Here is a 17111-nt window from a genome sequence, read left to right on the forward strand (position 1 = left end):
GTACCTAATATGTCCATCAGATGGTGACAGAGACTTTAATTAACACACTTTAACACAATATTAAGGCTCTATATATGCATGTATATACTTATTTATACTGCATACAACTAAAAGCTTATTTTATTATTATTATTATGATGATGATGATGATTATTATTATTATTAGTAGTAGTATTATTATTATTATTATTATTATTATTATTATTATTATTATTATTATTATTATTATTATCATTATTATTATTATTATTATTATTATTATTATTATTATTATTATTATTATTATTATTATTATTATTATTATTATCATTACAGGGTACGAACTACAGAAAAACAAATGCTGCGCTGGAGATGCGAAGAATAAACAGAGACTCCTTCTGGGCGCGTGCAGAGGTGAATTATGATCCTCTCTCTATAAGACTCTTGCATCTCCTTCTATTCAAAATTGTAATTCAACCTGGTATGTATTTATAAATGTGTTTTATACTCATACAGCACCCTCTTTTTACCTTCTGACAGGTTTGACAAAGTGCTTTTCATTGTGTTTGCGCCAAGGCCAAGGCTTATTACTTAGTTTTTTGAAAAACTGTTTTTTATATCCATTTATATAGAATAATTCTTTGCCAAAGTTTTCATGACATCCATATTAATTTTCTTACAAACAGAGAGCACAAAAACCTGACTCTCTTACACCTAAACTGAATAGAATCCAAATGAATGTCATTGCAAACATCTATATGAGTACAGTACAGTCTGCTTACATAGATCTGTTCTTAGTTTTAAGGGAGCTCACACTTAAAACTGACTTTGCATGTAGACAAAAAGACCAGGGGCGATGTGCATGTTGTCGTTATATATATTGCTCAAATACTGAATAAGTCGATTAATATTGAAACACTTGATATTGAGTATGTATGATTTAATTATTCAGTATAATTACTGGTAGATAATTCTGGTTTCCACTGATTGAAGTGGAAACCAGAAGTGGCATTTTGCTTTAATCCCATTTTTAAGCACTATATATCATGTTTTGTGTCTTGAAAGTGTTGATCTTCATGTAACATCAGGCTTAAAAAGTAAAGGCATAACTATGCCTCAAATCTAAAAGGGTTAGATAAGAAGTTCCATCCCAAAGAGTTTTATTTGAATTTAAACAAAAATTGGATTGTGTTCTCAAATGATTATATTTGTGTTTGACAGCGTGAAGAAGAGGAGAGGAAAGAAGAAGAGAGGAGAAAAGCAGCCGAGGAGAGACGTCGTCTCGAAAGAGAAAGAGTTCTGAAAGAGAAAAGAGAAGCAGACGAGAGGGAGAGAAAAATGAATGAGAAACTTCAGATGATTGAGGAGCAGAGGTTGGAGCAATAGTTTACTTGTGACAATATTCCTGACAAACGGAGCCTTCTAGTGGTTTTATCTTGTATTGACTAGAAAAACAAAGCACAGTCAAGTACCGGTATCCAGTATTTGTAACATGTTTTGCACAAGGGCAGGAAAACGCTGCTGTTTCATTTATTCTTCTGTTTTGCAGAAGAAGACAGGCAGCGCAGGAGGAAGAGTTCCGCAGAAAGGAGAAATTTAGATGGGTGAGTATAAATATTTTGCTCAATTTCCAGGTGATATGAGTGAGTTCCTCACCTGGCCTGCCTGTATGATGTTCCTATGTGAGTTATCTACACTGCTGGTGTTTCTGTAGGTGAAAATTAAAATAAAAAAAGTGTTTGGGAGAAGGCTTGTATGTATGACTTGTTTTTAACACATCATTCTTTAGTGGGATTACAGAATGACCTCTTTACCTTAGGAGGTCTTATTTTAAATGTATATCTGAATAATCATGTCGATGTGTTTCTGCACTGGCAGGACGAGCAGCAAAAGGAGCATGTGGAGGACATGAGGGCTCGTCTTCTAAGGAGTGAGTCCATTGAGAAAGCAGCAGTAAGTAGTCATTCACTGCTTTATATTGGTTCACGTTTTCATTTCAATCCTTTAATGCACAGTAGGCAGCTATTTATAAGCCATTTTCTTGTTTATGCATGGGGATGGATGGTAGTTGCCCATATACAAATTCAGTGGACATCATCTGTTTCTTAGTTCTGGCAAGAGAGGAATAAACGAAGTGAATGGTAAAACCCCAATTTAAAGCAACTCTGTAGAGGGGTACTGTTTCTGACAACCAAAGTGGTGTTACACTACCTGCTAGACAATCCCAGTTAGTGCAGAGTTGTCAGTCTCTTTTGTGGAATCATTTAATCTGTTCACACCCATCTGGTTAGAAGTGAAATTGTTTCATAGAGGGGCTTAAAGCTTAGAATTAATACTTTGTGGACACTTCAGTAACTTGCTCACAAATGTAAGGGAAAAAAATGAATTTAACTTTCTGTATCCTTAGAAGTAAATTATTACATTGTGAAAATGCTTACATTAAATGGTTAATTAAAACTATCCAGCTATTTCAGTTTTTTGGGCATTGTACATTTGTCATGTAGGAGGCAGCTGAATTAGTGTCCCAACGCACCATGAACCCGAGGGAGTTCTTCCGGCAGCTGTCATCATCTTCATCACAAAGTCCCACCAGCCCTGGATCCTCCCGTTCTGGTATGAGCTGCAGCAGAGAAATATGTTGCTTTGTGTTTAAAGCATGCTCATTGAAACAAACACACACACACACACACACACACACACACACACACACACACACACACACACACACACACACATACAAAAAACAGTACGTTTGTCTTTGAACTGATAGTAAGCAGTTTCATTTCTCTCCAGGCAAACCATTCAGAAGATACCAGCGCAGCCTGACAGATACCGCCTTCATCTTCTGTAAAGCGGAAGAAAGTGCAGCGTCTTCCCCGCGTAGTTCTCCCCTGGTCTCCCCTTTCTCCCGGGCTCCTCCCTCCCCTATATATCGTGGAATGTCCCCCCCCCCTGATTTCTTCCACGGGACAAAGGCTCCCATGTCACCATCTATGTCACCCCTTCGCCCAGCACCTCCAGTTTCCGCCCTGCCCAGCGTTCCACAAAATAACAACCAAGTTCGGGCAGTTTCTGAGCCCAAAGCTTCTTCACCCACAGAGCCTTCTGCACCTCCAGCCTCCCCCACTCTCTTGGCTTCTCAGTCTCCAGGTTTAATGAACAGAGACCCCAATTATTTCCATTCTGAAGCTCTGCCAGATGCCCCAACCCCGACAGAGGAGTCAACTTGGAACTCTGAGCCCATTCTTTCTCCACAGGTTCCACAGATGAGCACAGGTAGGGATGAATGGAAGAGAAAAAAGGATGAAATAAACAAACAACAGCTTAAAAAAATTAAATGTTCACCACTTATCAGCAGTACTCGAGTTGAGGGGGGATGAGGGGGGATGGCATCCCCCCTGAAATAAAAACGGTCCAAATCATCCCCCCTGTAAAACTGCCATCCCCCCTTTCCATCCCTTATGTCATTTCATCAATGAATGTGGTTTTACTGCTATTTCAACATTTAGAGTCATCACCAGAAAAATAACACCAGAAAAATAACTTATTTGACAATTTTCACCTGTTTCAAGTACATTTTCACTTGAAATAAGTAGAAAAATCTGCCAGTGGGACAAGATTTATCTTCTTATTACAAGCAAAAAAATCTTGTTCCACATGCAGATTTTTCTACTTATTTCAAGTGAAAATCTACTTGAAACAGATGAAAATTGTTGTTTTTTCCAGTGATGAGTCTTGTTTTAAGTGTAATGAGATTTTTTTTACTAAAATTAGACATTTTAACTAGAAATAAGACAAATATTCTTGTTAAGATTTCGAGTTTTTGCAGTGATCCATTTTACTTATCCTGTGAAGGACAAAGTCATATTGATAAGTTCAGAAAACTGTTTTTTATTGTTGTGTTTTGATGTATTTGATGTAAGCCCAGTGGATATTTAAAGCTTACAGAAGGCTGCATTTAACTGCTGCTATGTCATTCCTGCAGTATTTCTGCAGGTGTTTTAGTCACTGCTATTATTTGTAATATATTATATTATTTGTAATCAGCACAAATTATCTGTCCCCATATGATAAAATCCACCATCCCCCCTGATTCTTTTTTACAACTCGAGTACTGCTTATCAGTCATTCCTTGTTTTATGTATGTATATATATTCATATATAAAGAGAGAGAGAAAGAGAGTTAAAGCAGTGCTAAAGTTTACATGTGACTTTTATAATAGATTTAAACAAATAATATGTACGTGAATTCAATGATTCACATCATGCATACCAGGAAAAGTATCCATGTACTGTTAGTTATGCCAGGCTCTCTGCCACAAGCTGTACGGTACTTTGATGACGACAAATCTTGTAACATTCCTTAATTTGTCCGATCCACAGATGTCAACACAGCAAGTCATGTGCACACTGAGCAAGTCTCAGACACTGCCTACAAAGTACAGGCGGTCCTGGTGGAGGAGGATGAGGAAGAGGATGTGGAGGAACATGAGGAAGAACAGCCTGAGAAGCAGCTGGACCTGTTTGCTGTTACCACTGTGCAGATTGAGACAGAGGAGGCAGAGGAGGAGGAAAGGGAAGAGGGGAAAGAGAAGGAGGCGCACAAGGAAGAGGACAAGGAGAAGGAGAAGGCTCTCCAGAATGAGGAGGACAAGCCAGAGGAGAAGGTTGTACACGAGGAGGAGACAGTTGAGGGATTCAACTACATGCCACTGGAAGAACCAGCGGAAATCATGCAAAATGAAGAGAAGGCAGAGGAAGAAGCAAGTGAGAACAACCAGTCAGGAGATGGCCAGCCCCTTGCTGAGTCGTTTTCAGAGGAAGAGGAGGAGTCAGAAACCACAGGTAGTCATTGTTTTCTTGTAGTCTGTTACTTGGACTGCAAAGTGTTTTTTTTTTTTTTTTTTTACATAACACACACAATTTTAAATGCAGCTTTCTGAAAGATTATATTTAAGAAGTGTCATCAAGTCATTACTAAGTCATTATTTCAGATGCCAAACCCATTTGTCAAGACATGAGACATGAAACTGTAATCCTGTCAACCAATGGGATCACAAATGGAGGTGTCACAGAGGAACAGAATGGCACAGGTTTGGCACCAACTCTACTCTTCCACTGATGATGTTTTCATACACATTTTTCTGGGATAGTAGGACTGATGATATACTTACACTGGTTTTCCTCAGCGAGATCTTTGAGTCCATCTGACACAGACTGCAGCACATCTGAGGTGACTGTGTGCTACAGTCTCCATACCAACGCAGAAGAGGATGGCATCATCGAGGACGAGGAGCAGGAGATCTCAGAAAATGGACAAGAGGTTGTTCATCTGCAAACATACACTGCACTTAGGAAAAATCTTGTGAAACATGTTATTAAATTATATGAAATTATTAAATTCATTAAAAGGAAATTGTAAGGGCTGTCAGACATCTCTTACACTGGACAAAATCTATTCTAAAAAATGAAATTTTAGTAGGTGATTTATTCTTTCCTTACAGTTAAGGATTATGATTATATTATTTTATTTTATTGTATAATTTAATACATTTTTAGATGTTATTTTATATATTTTTATGTTATGTTATGTCAGTAAAGGGGCATATGGTGCATTTGCAGAGTATACGTTGTGGTTACAGGACAGTGTGTAAAACAGGTCAAATTATTATTGAACAACAGTAAAGATGCATGAAAAATATTGCTGGGTGATACTGTTTCTGGATAACTGAGGTTTGCCGTCATGAGGAGTGTTATCTCATGCTTTTAACTCAAAAGGCACTATTTGATAGTAAATGAATTCAGTATTGTTTTGGCCTAATTATGAAATTTATTGGAAATAAGAATGTAAATACGTATGATAAAGGTTTCTTGAGAGGGATATAACTTTCCTTCATTTCTATTTTGGAGTAGTTTAGTTGAGCAGGAAATACAGTTATTCAGAATAAGAGCCTTTTCTTTGACTCCATTTTCCTCTCCACTTCAGGATTCAGCCGAGCGACAGATGTGCGTCAGGGCTCTGTATGACTACCAGGCAGGTAAGCTGCCATTTGCAGGGCAATTACTGTGCACATGCACATAAAGTGCCTTCATTTACGATAATTACCTTGTGATTATGTGGTCTTCACCATGCTATCTTATGGTTCCCACAGAGGATGAATCTGAGATCTCCTTTGAACCAGGTGACATCATCAGGGATGTGGAGACAGTGGACAAAGCCTGGTGGAGGGGGTGGAGCAAAGATGGCCGTCAAGGCTTATTCCCTGCCAATTACGTGGAAACCATCTAGACAGGGGTCGACACACTTTACTAGCACACACACACAGAAACAGACACACACTCAGGGACACCTTCTCCCCTCTCATTTCTGCATGTTTTCACCTTAATCCTCCCACTGAAACTTTATTCTCTCTGTTCTGTAGGAAGAATAAAGAAACATGTGACTCCCTGTTTTGTAGAAAGCAGAAAATATGGCTCTATTTTGATGTTTTGGAGAAAAACACAAGTACGCAGAAATTACCCAGCCTCATTTTCATGGATAAAACAGCAAAGATCTTTTCCTGGACCAAAATAACTTATTTTCTTTTGCGATACTGTGGAAATGTTGGTGGGAGAGGCATTGAGAAAGGATCACAAACCTGCTCTTCTTCTGAGTAACACAAACATTTTTAAGTGTAAAGTCTTCTTTTTGATTTACACATATAACAAGCGTTTCTCTGCTCACCGTTTGTATCCATGTACCAGGTATCATCTTATAATCATGTTTCTGTATCTCCTGCATTATTTTGTAGCACTGTATTTGTTACCAGTCACACAGCATAGTTTAATTGCCCAAACCAGAACAGGAGCTCGACAACTGATGGAAATGCAAAGGATGTTGTTGTATTGGATGCCCTGTAGTTTGTTTCTATGGTGATGTCCTTCTATGCATTTGTAATTATGTTTTGCCTTATTTTTTCCTAGTTCTTAACAAATTAATGCATTTCTTTTGGGCACAGATGATATTAACAACAGTTTTAATCATCTGCTCTATCATAATACTCTGCAATGTATATACGAATGTATAAAAAGGGTAAAAAAAAACAAACAAAACTGTCTCTCTTTCTACATTTGGATAAGATGTTAATATGTTATATGCTTGTTTCATGGCATATTGTTTTTGTATTTACTCCAAACCTTCAAATACATGACATCTACAAACCTTAATTCTACAAAAATGGCTCTCTTCTGCTTTATTCTAAACTTTTAGTTTTACAAAACAAAATGGAAACTGTTCTTGATTTTCATTATCAATAGCTGATAATGTTCATGTCGGCAATTGATATTAATATATTTGAAATTGCATTTAATTTATTATTTTTTTTAAATCAAGCTAATGTGTACCTTCCTTTGATTTGGTTAAAATCTCAAGAAATACGTACCGTGAACATTTTCTTTAAAGGGAATAGCAGTGTTTCCAAAATATCAGTCAGTGTTCCCTCTGGCTTTTGATGGCAATTCAGAAAATTTGATGGAGTCTTTTAAAACAACAACAAAAACAAACAGCTGGTACTTTTAAAATGCAATAGTGACAGAAATGTTGATTCTAAAATTAGACTATAACATCATGTATCTGATTGAGTCTCATTTAAGACAAAATGATCATTGGACAGTTTATTTATACATTGTTGATAGAAGAATCTAATTAGATTTAAAAAGTAATTTAGTGGAAGTATTTTAGGGAATTGTAATTATATAGCTTTCAAATGATGCATAGCTCTTACTTGCATAACTGATGTACAGATGCTAAAAGTAAAGAAATAGAAAACAGATGTAATACTTATTCAGACCAGTAGGTGGAGACATCCCCTTTTCCAATTTGTCCTGTCAACGTTCCTGCGAGAACGAACTGACTGAAATGAACAGATTCCTCAGGACAAAAGGCAAAATTTTTTGACAAGCAGAGAGGAGGTTCTTTGTTACACACGTTTTAGAAGTAGGAAATCCTGACATTTCTAAGGCTAAAAATTGCTAATGCTTTTACACCTTAAACAGGATTTTCCCCTGAGGTAATAATGATTGATTAAATATGACATTAATATTTCTCAACCGTGCACCTTTGATACGTAGGTTACGCTCTCGTACTGCCAGTTCAATAACAGTGTTTGGCAGATGAGCCTCTGTTCTGGAATGAAGGGGTAATGTCTGACATGGGTCTCATCCTGTTTGAAATGATGCCGGTTGACAGACTGACTAAATGTATGCAGGAGACTGTTCTGTCAAAGTTACCCCAGAAGGTTAATCATCAGTGATATGTGTGAAAAGGGGGTGTGCCTCTTAAGAAAGACTAACTGGTTTGCCAGGACAAAATGGTGAAAACCTCAAATGAGTAAAATTTGGAGATAGAAATTTAAAAAAGGATAGTTACATTTTTGAATCCACATTAAAAACATAAACATATGCAGGGTTTATTTAAAGCAATATATTTTTTTGCACTAAAAGATGAACAACGATAGATGGAGAAATAATATGATGGCAAATAGGTCTTGATATTTGTGCCCCAGTCCCCTACCGTCCCTTTGCCACTCTCTTGTTCCCATAGTCATCCCCATAACTCAAGAGATTCCTTGTCTCTTCAGATTAAGCCAAGTGATAGGGAGGCGCCAGCTAATGTGCCAGTCAACTTTTCCCTTCCCCTTTCCCTTTGTCTGTTGGTTGTTCATTCCTTGTGTGTCCGCCATCAGTAACAAAAACCCTTTAACTGTAGTGTTAAACCAACAGAGAAGACCACCCCCGTTGATTTTCCCTTTATCTCTTATTTAACTGACAGTCCCTATCTGACCGGTCGCGGTCTGACAAGTGTGGGATGGCCGAAGTGAAATGGCGCTAGGGAAGTGCCACTCACTGTATCGTTATCAGAACAATGCCAATGACAGGAGCCTAATCTGGCCTAGCTGCTGATGGCTTGTGGTTTATTGGCTGGGTTTCTGCTCTAAAGCAGATTCCCTCAAGACACTTCCAGAGCAGGATAAGCACAGACACACATGTCTGTGCACATTTGAAACACACATTTGTGTGCACACAACTGCTTATGCCCACCATCCTGAGCCTCATTTTCTCCAACAACATCCCTCTCCTTGCCACTTCTCAACTCTTCCCTGTCATAGTCAAACTAATGGCTTCTGCAACTGTTTGTGATTAATTATGTGTTTGCAGAGGTGTCACCTTCCAGGAGACAAAGATCTTACTACAGCACTCCTCTGACTCTAACTCTAGCCTTACTTCTTTAGCTGCACCTGGGTGAAAGTGAAACCAGTCAAGATATGTTTTTGTTGTTTTGGCTCGGTCAGAAACAAGAAGAGTAGGCTCTCATTCTCTTTTATTATAGCCTCAGCTTATTTTAAAAGGGATGTTTTTTTAAGGTATAAATTATATTTTAAGTGACCAAATCAAAGCAAATTTACAGAATAATGTGACATTACAGCCACATATCAGGATAAAATTATCCAGCCTCTCCATGCCTGTATCTAAGTAGTAATCGCAGGTAGATAAAGACACACTGATTTCAATAACGCTACGAAATGGGAGCTGTACATTTTAACTCAATCATGTCACATTTTTTTGTGATAAGGGGGGTATAATAGATTTCCTTTAAAATCTTTGAGTAAGAAAAAGGCCCACTTGAAACTTTTCCACTCCAAACTGCCATGAAATCCCTAATAGTGGTTTGTTTTTTATTTCCATAATGATATAAAGATCAGTATTTGTGAGCTAAAGAACATGAAATGAGAATCACTTTCATTAATTTCTGGCTCTTTGTTCTGTGGAGCAGTCAGCGTTAGTAAGCAACTCTTCATATGGAAAATCAAACCTTACTGGCATTAGAAACGCCATTGCTATCATGCTGTTGTGTCGAAAACTAAATCCAAAACTGATGCATTTTGCTTTTAAGACAATTTCAGGGATGAAACAGTGATCTAGAAGAATTTCTAAACTGTTATCCACTACAAATCAGCTTTAGCTTTGAGATAATTCCATTTGGTGTAAGTCTTCAAAATAAAAAAAAAACCCACTCGCTTTTAAACATCTCTCTTGTTCATGACATTGTCATTTCTTCTTTAAAGATAATCTTCAAAACCGCTGAAGTAGATAACGCCTTGGAAGCTGCGGATGACTCCAGCCAAGATTTTACTGTCAGCATAGAAACCGGCCCATTAACTTCTGAAGCCCTCTTTGGCAAGGCTCCCTATCCCCTCCATTGCCATCAAAAAGCTATTCTCCTCGGCCAGTCCCACACAACCCTAACAATGAGTAGAGGATTAGGACATCTCACTGTCTTAGAGCAAAGGAAAAAAAAGGATTTAAAGAAAGAAAGAGTCACTGGTGAAGCCCAGCTGGCAGCATTTCCACCTCGGGATTTTTCCTGACACGATTCCCGAGAGGTGGTTTTTGTGCTTTTATGATACCATTCCTGCACTTGCAATCAGCCAACATGTGGCATTGTCATCCAATCACAGAGATGTTTTTTTCTCCTTTAGTTTGTAAATGGTTAAGTCTTCCAGTCTATTGTGAAGGAATCTTCAAAGTGGTTGGAAACCACAGGGGAACATTGGTAGTGGTTAATTAATGCAACAGAATCTACAAATGCTTTACTTTCCTGATTCTAAAGATAAAAAAGAAAAGGAAATGCTTTGAATCTTGCAACAGGCACATCTAAATATCTTACTTCATCTTCAAGACATTATCTTGGACAAAGAAAAGCTGTTGTTTTTCTGGAAACCTGAAGGCCTTTTTTTTTTAAGAAGTCTGCCGTGGTTCCAGGAGAAATCTCTCTACCGCTGATTTGGGTTTATTGGATTTTCGTTTTTTTTCTCATACAGGCCACTTATGTTTCCATTCAGCTAACTGATGTGAAATGTGTCTTGTGAAAATTATGTTTTCAAGACTTTATGGCGATGATTAAAGCGGAAAGAGATGGGAAATATGTCAAACGCAAAACAATAGCTGAGAAAATAAGCGATAACAGGGGATTAGTTTAAGATTTTTCTAAATTGCCATCAATCAAATTATGTTTTTTTGTACGCCTGTGATTAAACACATTTTGATATTTTCAAAGATACAATAATTGGAAAGACTGAGAAAAGAAATGACGGGAGAAATTTTGTTAATGAAAATCATGGCCTTTTAACTGCCAACATTTTCTTGAGAAGTCACCAGTTCACATGTAAATGTGGTTAAGGTCCTGGAGGTCAGTAATCAGGGTGAGCTGTCTTTTACCCTAAAGACTAACGGGTTTGAAAGCCTTTGTCCCCTCGGTGACAAACAGACACACACATACCCGCTCTGTGTTTCAGACACTTTGCCTGGGGCACCACAATCACTGCCAGATGCCATGACTTTCTCTCAGACAATTCATTTCACAAGTATCTCTGAAGGAGTGATGCCGATGGTAGTATTTGAAGGAGACAAATGCACGTGTGTGTGTGTCTGAGGGTGCATTTGAGTGATGGAGACATGCCTGTGGCAGTGTGAGAAAAGGACACATATGAGATCAGATAAAGTTGAGACTAATTCACAGCGTGGCCTAAGGTCACCAAGTAGGATAATGTGAGACATCTTTTCTCACACAGTTTAGGCTATGCCCATGGGGACAGTGTTTTTTTTTTTTTTGTCTGAAATACACATTTAAGACTCCTAATATTTTCAATTCAGCTGCGAAAAGACATCATAACACCTGAATAATTACTGTTAGAATATTTATTTATCTTGGATCATTTTTACCATTCATGGCACATACACAACATGGGGCTTCGCACCACTCTTTCAATGACTGGGACATTAACTTTGCAGATTTATAGTGGATCAGACACCGAGTGTCAGCTCTAGCAGCCCAGACACTGTACACTGCCCCAGGGGAGGTAGATGATGGAGAGCAAACAGCTAATAATTAATACCATGATTACACAGGCTGGGACAACACTGGGAGACAAACCTTCATACAACCAGGCATGGACCTGACCAAGACTGAGCATGCACATACACATACACATGTTCAAATATACAAACACAGGCACAGAAACAGTGTATCTGCCTCACACACAGACGCATTCACAACAACCAGGAACAGCACTTATGTTGGAGGTACGACATAATACATCCATGTGATCCCTTACAATATTTGAAAGCCAAATTGTAGCATTGGGGGAATGTCAAACAGCAATTTCCAGTTTTATTTTGATTTGACAGTTCTTGATTTTCTGTTCTAGTTTAGTTGTAACACTAGTTTTTGTTCCTTTCGCTACAGTAAATGGAACACTGGCTACTCTTGATCAATTTGGCCCCTGTGGGACATTTAAAATAAATAAATCCAGCTTGCTAACCAACCACTAAACCCTACCTGCCATGTGTACGACTGATACTATAATTCTAAGGCTAAAAAGACCGTAAAATGTGTTTAGGCTGTAACAATACTGCCCAGACCCCCCTTTGAGAGTGCAGATGAAACCTTGCATCCCTCAGCCATTACCTAAGCCACACAGTAGGATAACAACATAAAAACGTCACCATCACCCTCATTAGCAGCTGGGAGAGGGTTCTTTTGATTTGTATGCACGAGGCCTTCAATGGTTTCCATATGGACAACTCTTCATTTTTTTTACATAACCAGCATCCCGTTACTCTGAGATGAAGTGATTCCAATTTCTTGAAGACCGCAAGTATTTTTCTAAATGTGCTTGATTTGTCCAGGATTTCCTCCCATTTGATAGGCTGCAGGGCGGTGTACGTTTTCATTACAATGTGGCTTGCCTATCTCCACAGTATATGTGTGTCAAATCTTGGAGAGAGAGAGGGGGAAATGTGGGGGGGAGGTAATGTGTATAGTAATATCCATGTGTAAATTTCTGTGTGTGAGTATAAAGACATACCAACCATGAAGGGGCCATCTTGACCCTGGGGCCCCCCAGTCGTTGGCTACCACTTCCTAACCTGCTGTGCCACATTGACTCTTTTTCCATTACCACAATGGAAGGAACAACAAATGTCTGATGTGGATGTGTGGTCTGCTAATACAGCAGAGACCCCAACAGCCCAGGACAGATTAGACTAAGCTGTGAGAGTTGGAAAGCGTTCCTTGTGTTTGTGTGTTTGTGCCCTGATTTTCATTTCCTTGTAATTTTCTGGCATAAACAAGCTGGTGTTGCTGAAACACATGAAATGAGCATGACTTCTTAACACCTCATTATGTGGTTGAAGCCCCTGAAGTGTAATACTTATCCCCCATTTCATACAAATCAGCAAGCCTCTCCACTACTTAATTGGTTACCAGAATGAGAAGTCCTTCTCCAGGTAGTGGTCTTGACGCCACAGCTTCTGTGCCGGAGATTATTTGAGCTGAAGAAAGGAAAGAGAAGAAGAGGAGAGAAAAACTGTGAGGCGCACTGCTTAGTGGATCATGTTGGTGTCCCCCTGAAGCACAGGTCTGTATCAGCATATCTACGAGGAAGCTATGTTTAAGATGAGCCTGCTCTACTTTTGTCCTGTACAGCTATGGCTGTTGGCTCTAACACACTTTGCAATAGACTAACTATAGGCTTTGCTAAACAGAAATGTTTCAAGTTTGATTTTAAAGGTGGACGTAGTGTCAGCCTCCTTAACCTAAATTGGAAGGGAAGTCAAGATTATTTGTAAAGCACAATCCAACAATAAGATTACAGAGACTTAAAACATCACATGGTAGAAATAAAAAGCATGATTAAAGTTTTTTTTTAAAAGCAATAAAATACAACAAAATAGAACAAAACAAAAACAAGATTTTTAAAAGAGTTTAAAAGCAGTAATTAAAGTCAGACAGACATCAGTTGAAATTCCTTTTAAAAAATGAGATGCAAAAAATAAAGGTTGCAGTGCATTATGATGGATTACTGAAATACACCAGTAAATAAAAAATCCTGACCTAAAGTAACTGAAAGTTTCAGCAGCCCTGATGCATTCTGGGAGCATTCAGGTGGGGAGCATAAAAGTTTAATGCTGCCTCACCGTGTTTGGTTTTAACCCTGGGTACAGAAAGTAGGCGTGACCCTGACGACCTGAGGGTTCTGGTTGGTTTATACTGGACCAGGAGATCAGAGATGTATTTTAGTCCGAGAACATTCAGAGATTTATAAACCAACGGCAGGATTTTAAAATCTATTCTGTGACAGACAGGAAGCCAGTATAAAGATTTAAGACCTGGAGTTGTATGGTCAGCTCTCTTCATTTTGGATGGATTTTTTGGGGGGGAGACCTGTGAGACCAGCATTACAGTAGTCCAGTCTACTGAAATTAAAGGCATGAACAAGTTTTTACAAGTCCTACTGAGACATCAGTCCTTTAATCCTTGATATTTTCTGATTTCCTTGATAATAGACTGACTTTACTACTGTCTTAATGTGGCTGTTAAAATTCAGGTCCATTCCCAGATTTCTGGCTTGGCTATTTGTTTTAAGCTTTACTGCTTAAAAGCTGAGTGCTGACTTTTAATCTTTCTTCCTTCCAAACACTATTATTTCTGTTTTGTCTTAATTTAACTGAAGAAAATTCTGGCACATCCACTTTTAATTTGATCTATGCATTTGATCAATGTTTGAATTGGATTATAGTCTCCTAGTGAGATGGTTATGTAGATTTGTGGCTCATCTGTGTAGTTATGGTAAGACATTTTGTTCTTTTTCATAATTTGAAAAAGTGGTAGAATATAGATGTTAAACAACAGAGGCCCCAGAACTGAACCTTGAGGAACTACACATGTTATTTTTGGTAGCTCCGATTTGTACTTACCTAAAGACAAAAAATAGTCTGCGTCTTTTAGATAGGATTCCAACCAGGCAAGTGCTGTGCCAGAAAGTCGCACCCAGTGTCTCAATCAGTCCATCAAGATGTTATGATCAACTGTGTTTAATGCAGCAGTGAGATCCAGTAAAACCAAGACCGAAATGTTGCCTCTATCTGTATTAGAGCGGATGTCATTAAAGACTTTTACAAGAATTGTCTAAGTGCTGTGATGTGGCCGGAAACCTGACTGGAAGACATCAAAACAGTCATTTAGTGTTAGGAAGTTATACAGCTATTAAAAAACAGCTTTTTCTACAATTTTACCAAGAAATGGGAGGTTTGATGCGGGCCAATAGCTCATAAGTTCATAAGTGACCTGGCTATACTATTCTTTTTTTTTTAAGGTGGCTTAATGACGGCTGTTTTCAAGCACTGAGGAAAGATACCTGAAAGAAGAGAGGTATTTATAATATCTAGCAGCTTTGAGGCCTTGCAATGTGGAACACTTAAAAAGCGGGGTGGCAGAGTATCAAGGCAGCAAAAGGTGGAATTTAGGTGGATGTATGACGTCATCCAAGTTCTTATGAGTGACTGGACAGAATTGTGCTCTGGTTTTTTCTCATTGGACAAAGAGGTGGCACATATCCTGTCTACCATAGGAGCACTAACTGACTGTCTGACCCTATATAATTTTGTCGGTAAAGAAAGAGGCAAACTCGTTGCAGGCACAGTTCAATAGAAGTTCAGAGTCCACTGACTTAGGGGGATTTTTTTTGCCTGCCAACAGTAAAGAACAAGTTAGTTCCATAGTAATGGTGGCTGATAGCAGAAGGCCCGTCCTCCAAATCTACATTTGGATATTCTAGGAACTATGAGTAAACCTGAACTCAGAGAGCAGAGAGATCTATTAGAAACATGAGGCGCTTTTAGGACTTTGTATGCAAGTAATAGAATTTTGAATTGAATTAATGTTATTGGGAGCAAACGGAGGGGGGCTAACACAGGAGAGATGTCATCTCTCTTGGTGACTCCTGTCAGCACTTGTACTGCTGCATTTTGGATTGGCTGGAGGATATTCAGATAATTACTTGGGCATCCTGCTAATGATACATTCCAGTGATCTGGCCTAAACGTTATCAATACGTAAAGTACTTTTTCAGCATCACTTTGTAAAAGGATGCTTCTAATCTTTGCAATATTAAGGACATAAAAAAGATGTCTTACAAACCTGATTAATATATGTTTAAATGACAAATCCTGATCAAAAATAACTCCCAGGTTTTAAACAATTTTAGTGGAGGCCATCATCTAATCTCTTACTAAAGTGTTCAGGACCACAAACAATAAACTCAGCTTTATCAGAATTTAGAAGCAAAATTTAGTGGACATCCAGGCCTTGATGTCCTGAAGACACGCCTAAAGTTTGTGTAACTGTTCTGTGACACCAGGCTTCATAGACAAATACAGCTGCGTATCATCTGCATATAAATTACAATATATACTGGTATTCTGAACAATATTTTTCAAGGGCTGCATATATAAAATAAACCGGAGTGGCCCTAGCACTGAACCCTGCGGGACATTGTAGTCGTCTGTGTGGAAGAAACCCCAACATGAACGAACTGGAATCTGTCAGATAGATATGATTTAAACCAACCTAGAGCTGTCCCTTTAATCTCAACAACATGCTCTAACCTGTGCAGTAAATGCTGTGATCTACAGTATCAAAACCTCCACTAAGGTCCAGCAGAATTTGTATGAACACTAATCCATTATCAGAGGCCAATCAGGCCATACATTAATCAGTGACTCTAACCAGTGCTGTTTCTGTACTATGATGTATTCTGAAGCTTGGCTGAAAAACTGCAAATATACAGTATAATTTATATGCAGGTGGTCACATAATTGGCATGCAACTACCTTTTCCAGAATTTTAGATATAAATGGAACGTAGGAAATAGTTTGATAATTTGCTAGAATGTCTGGGTCAAGTTTATTTGAGTAAAGGTTGAATTACTGTGCCTTTAAAAACCTGTGGCACATATCCTGATCTTAGGCAGAAGTGGATCTACAGGCGGTCAAGGGGGGGACCAACGCTTCTCATCTTGTCTCAACTGATTTTCAAGCCTTTTGGTTTTATTATATATGTCAGATATATTTATGATACAACATACATTAATTATTTTTTTTTATTTTTATCACATACACTTACTTAGACATACATCCACAGGCATACATACTATACTGAATTTGTTCTACAATACTTATAATTATAAGGATGGTGCTGATAGTAATATAAACAAAAACTGATGAATAAGATACAATAAACTGTATATAAAAAA

At 38.2% G+C, this 17111-nt stretch overlaps 1 protein-coding gene across 2 annotated transcripts in view; it reads left to right on the forward strand.

The window, feature by feature from the left end:
• Positions 1-7174, forward strand: part of si:dkey-40c11.2 (drebrin-like protein A) — a 35361-nt gene extending 28187 nt beyond the window's left edge. The window contains exons 6-16 of one of the 2 annotated variants that reach the window (XM_061728975.1): positions 316-393; positions 1201-1352; positions 1529-1583; positions 1858-1932; positions 2484-2592; positions 2773-3255; positions 4363-4824; positions 4974-5072; positions 5169-5302; positions 5966-6017; positions 6132-7174. In XM_061728975.1, coding sequence (XP_061584959.1) covers positions 316-393; positions 1201-1352; positions 1529-1583; positions 1858-1932; positions 2484-2592; positions 2773-3255; positions 4363-4824; positions 4974-5072; positions 5169-5302; positions 5966-6017; positions 6132-6268 — 1836 coding nt within the window. In that variant the 3' untranslated portion in view covers positions 6269-7174. The remainder of the gene's footprint in view (positions 1-315; positions 394-1200; positions 1353-1528; positions 1584-1857; positions 1933-2483; positions 2593-2772; positions 3256-4362; positions 4825-4973; positions 5073-5168; positions 5303-5965; positions 6018-6131) is intronic. The other variant, XM_061728976.1, reaches the window with a different exon arrangement.
• The last annotated feature ends 9937 nt before the right edge of the window (positions 7175-17111 follow it).

The sequence above is a fragment of the Cololabis saira genome, chromosome 9 (genome assembly GCF_033807715.1).
Source record: "Cololabis saira isolate AMF1-May2022 chromosome 9, fColSai1.1, whole genome shotgun sequence".
Classification (NCBI taxonomy): Eukaryota; Metazoa; Chordata; class Actinopteri; order Beloniformes; family Belonidae; genus Cololabis; species Cololabis saira.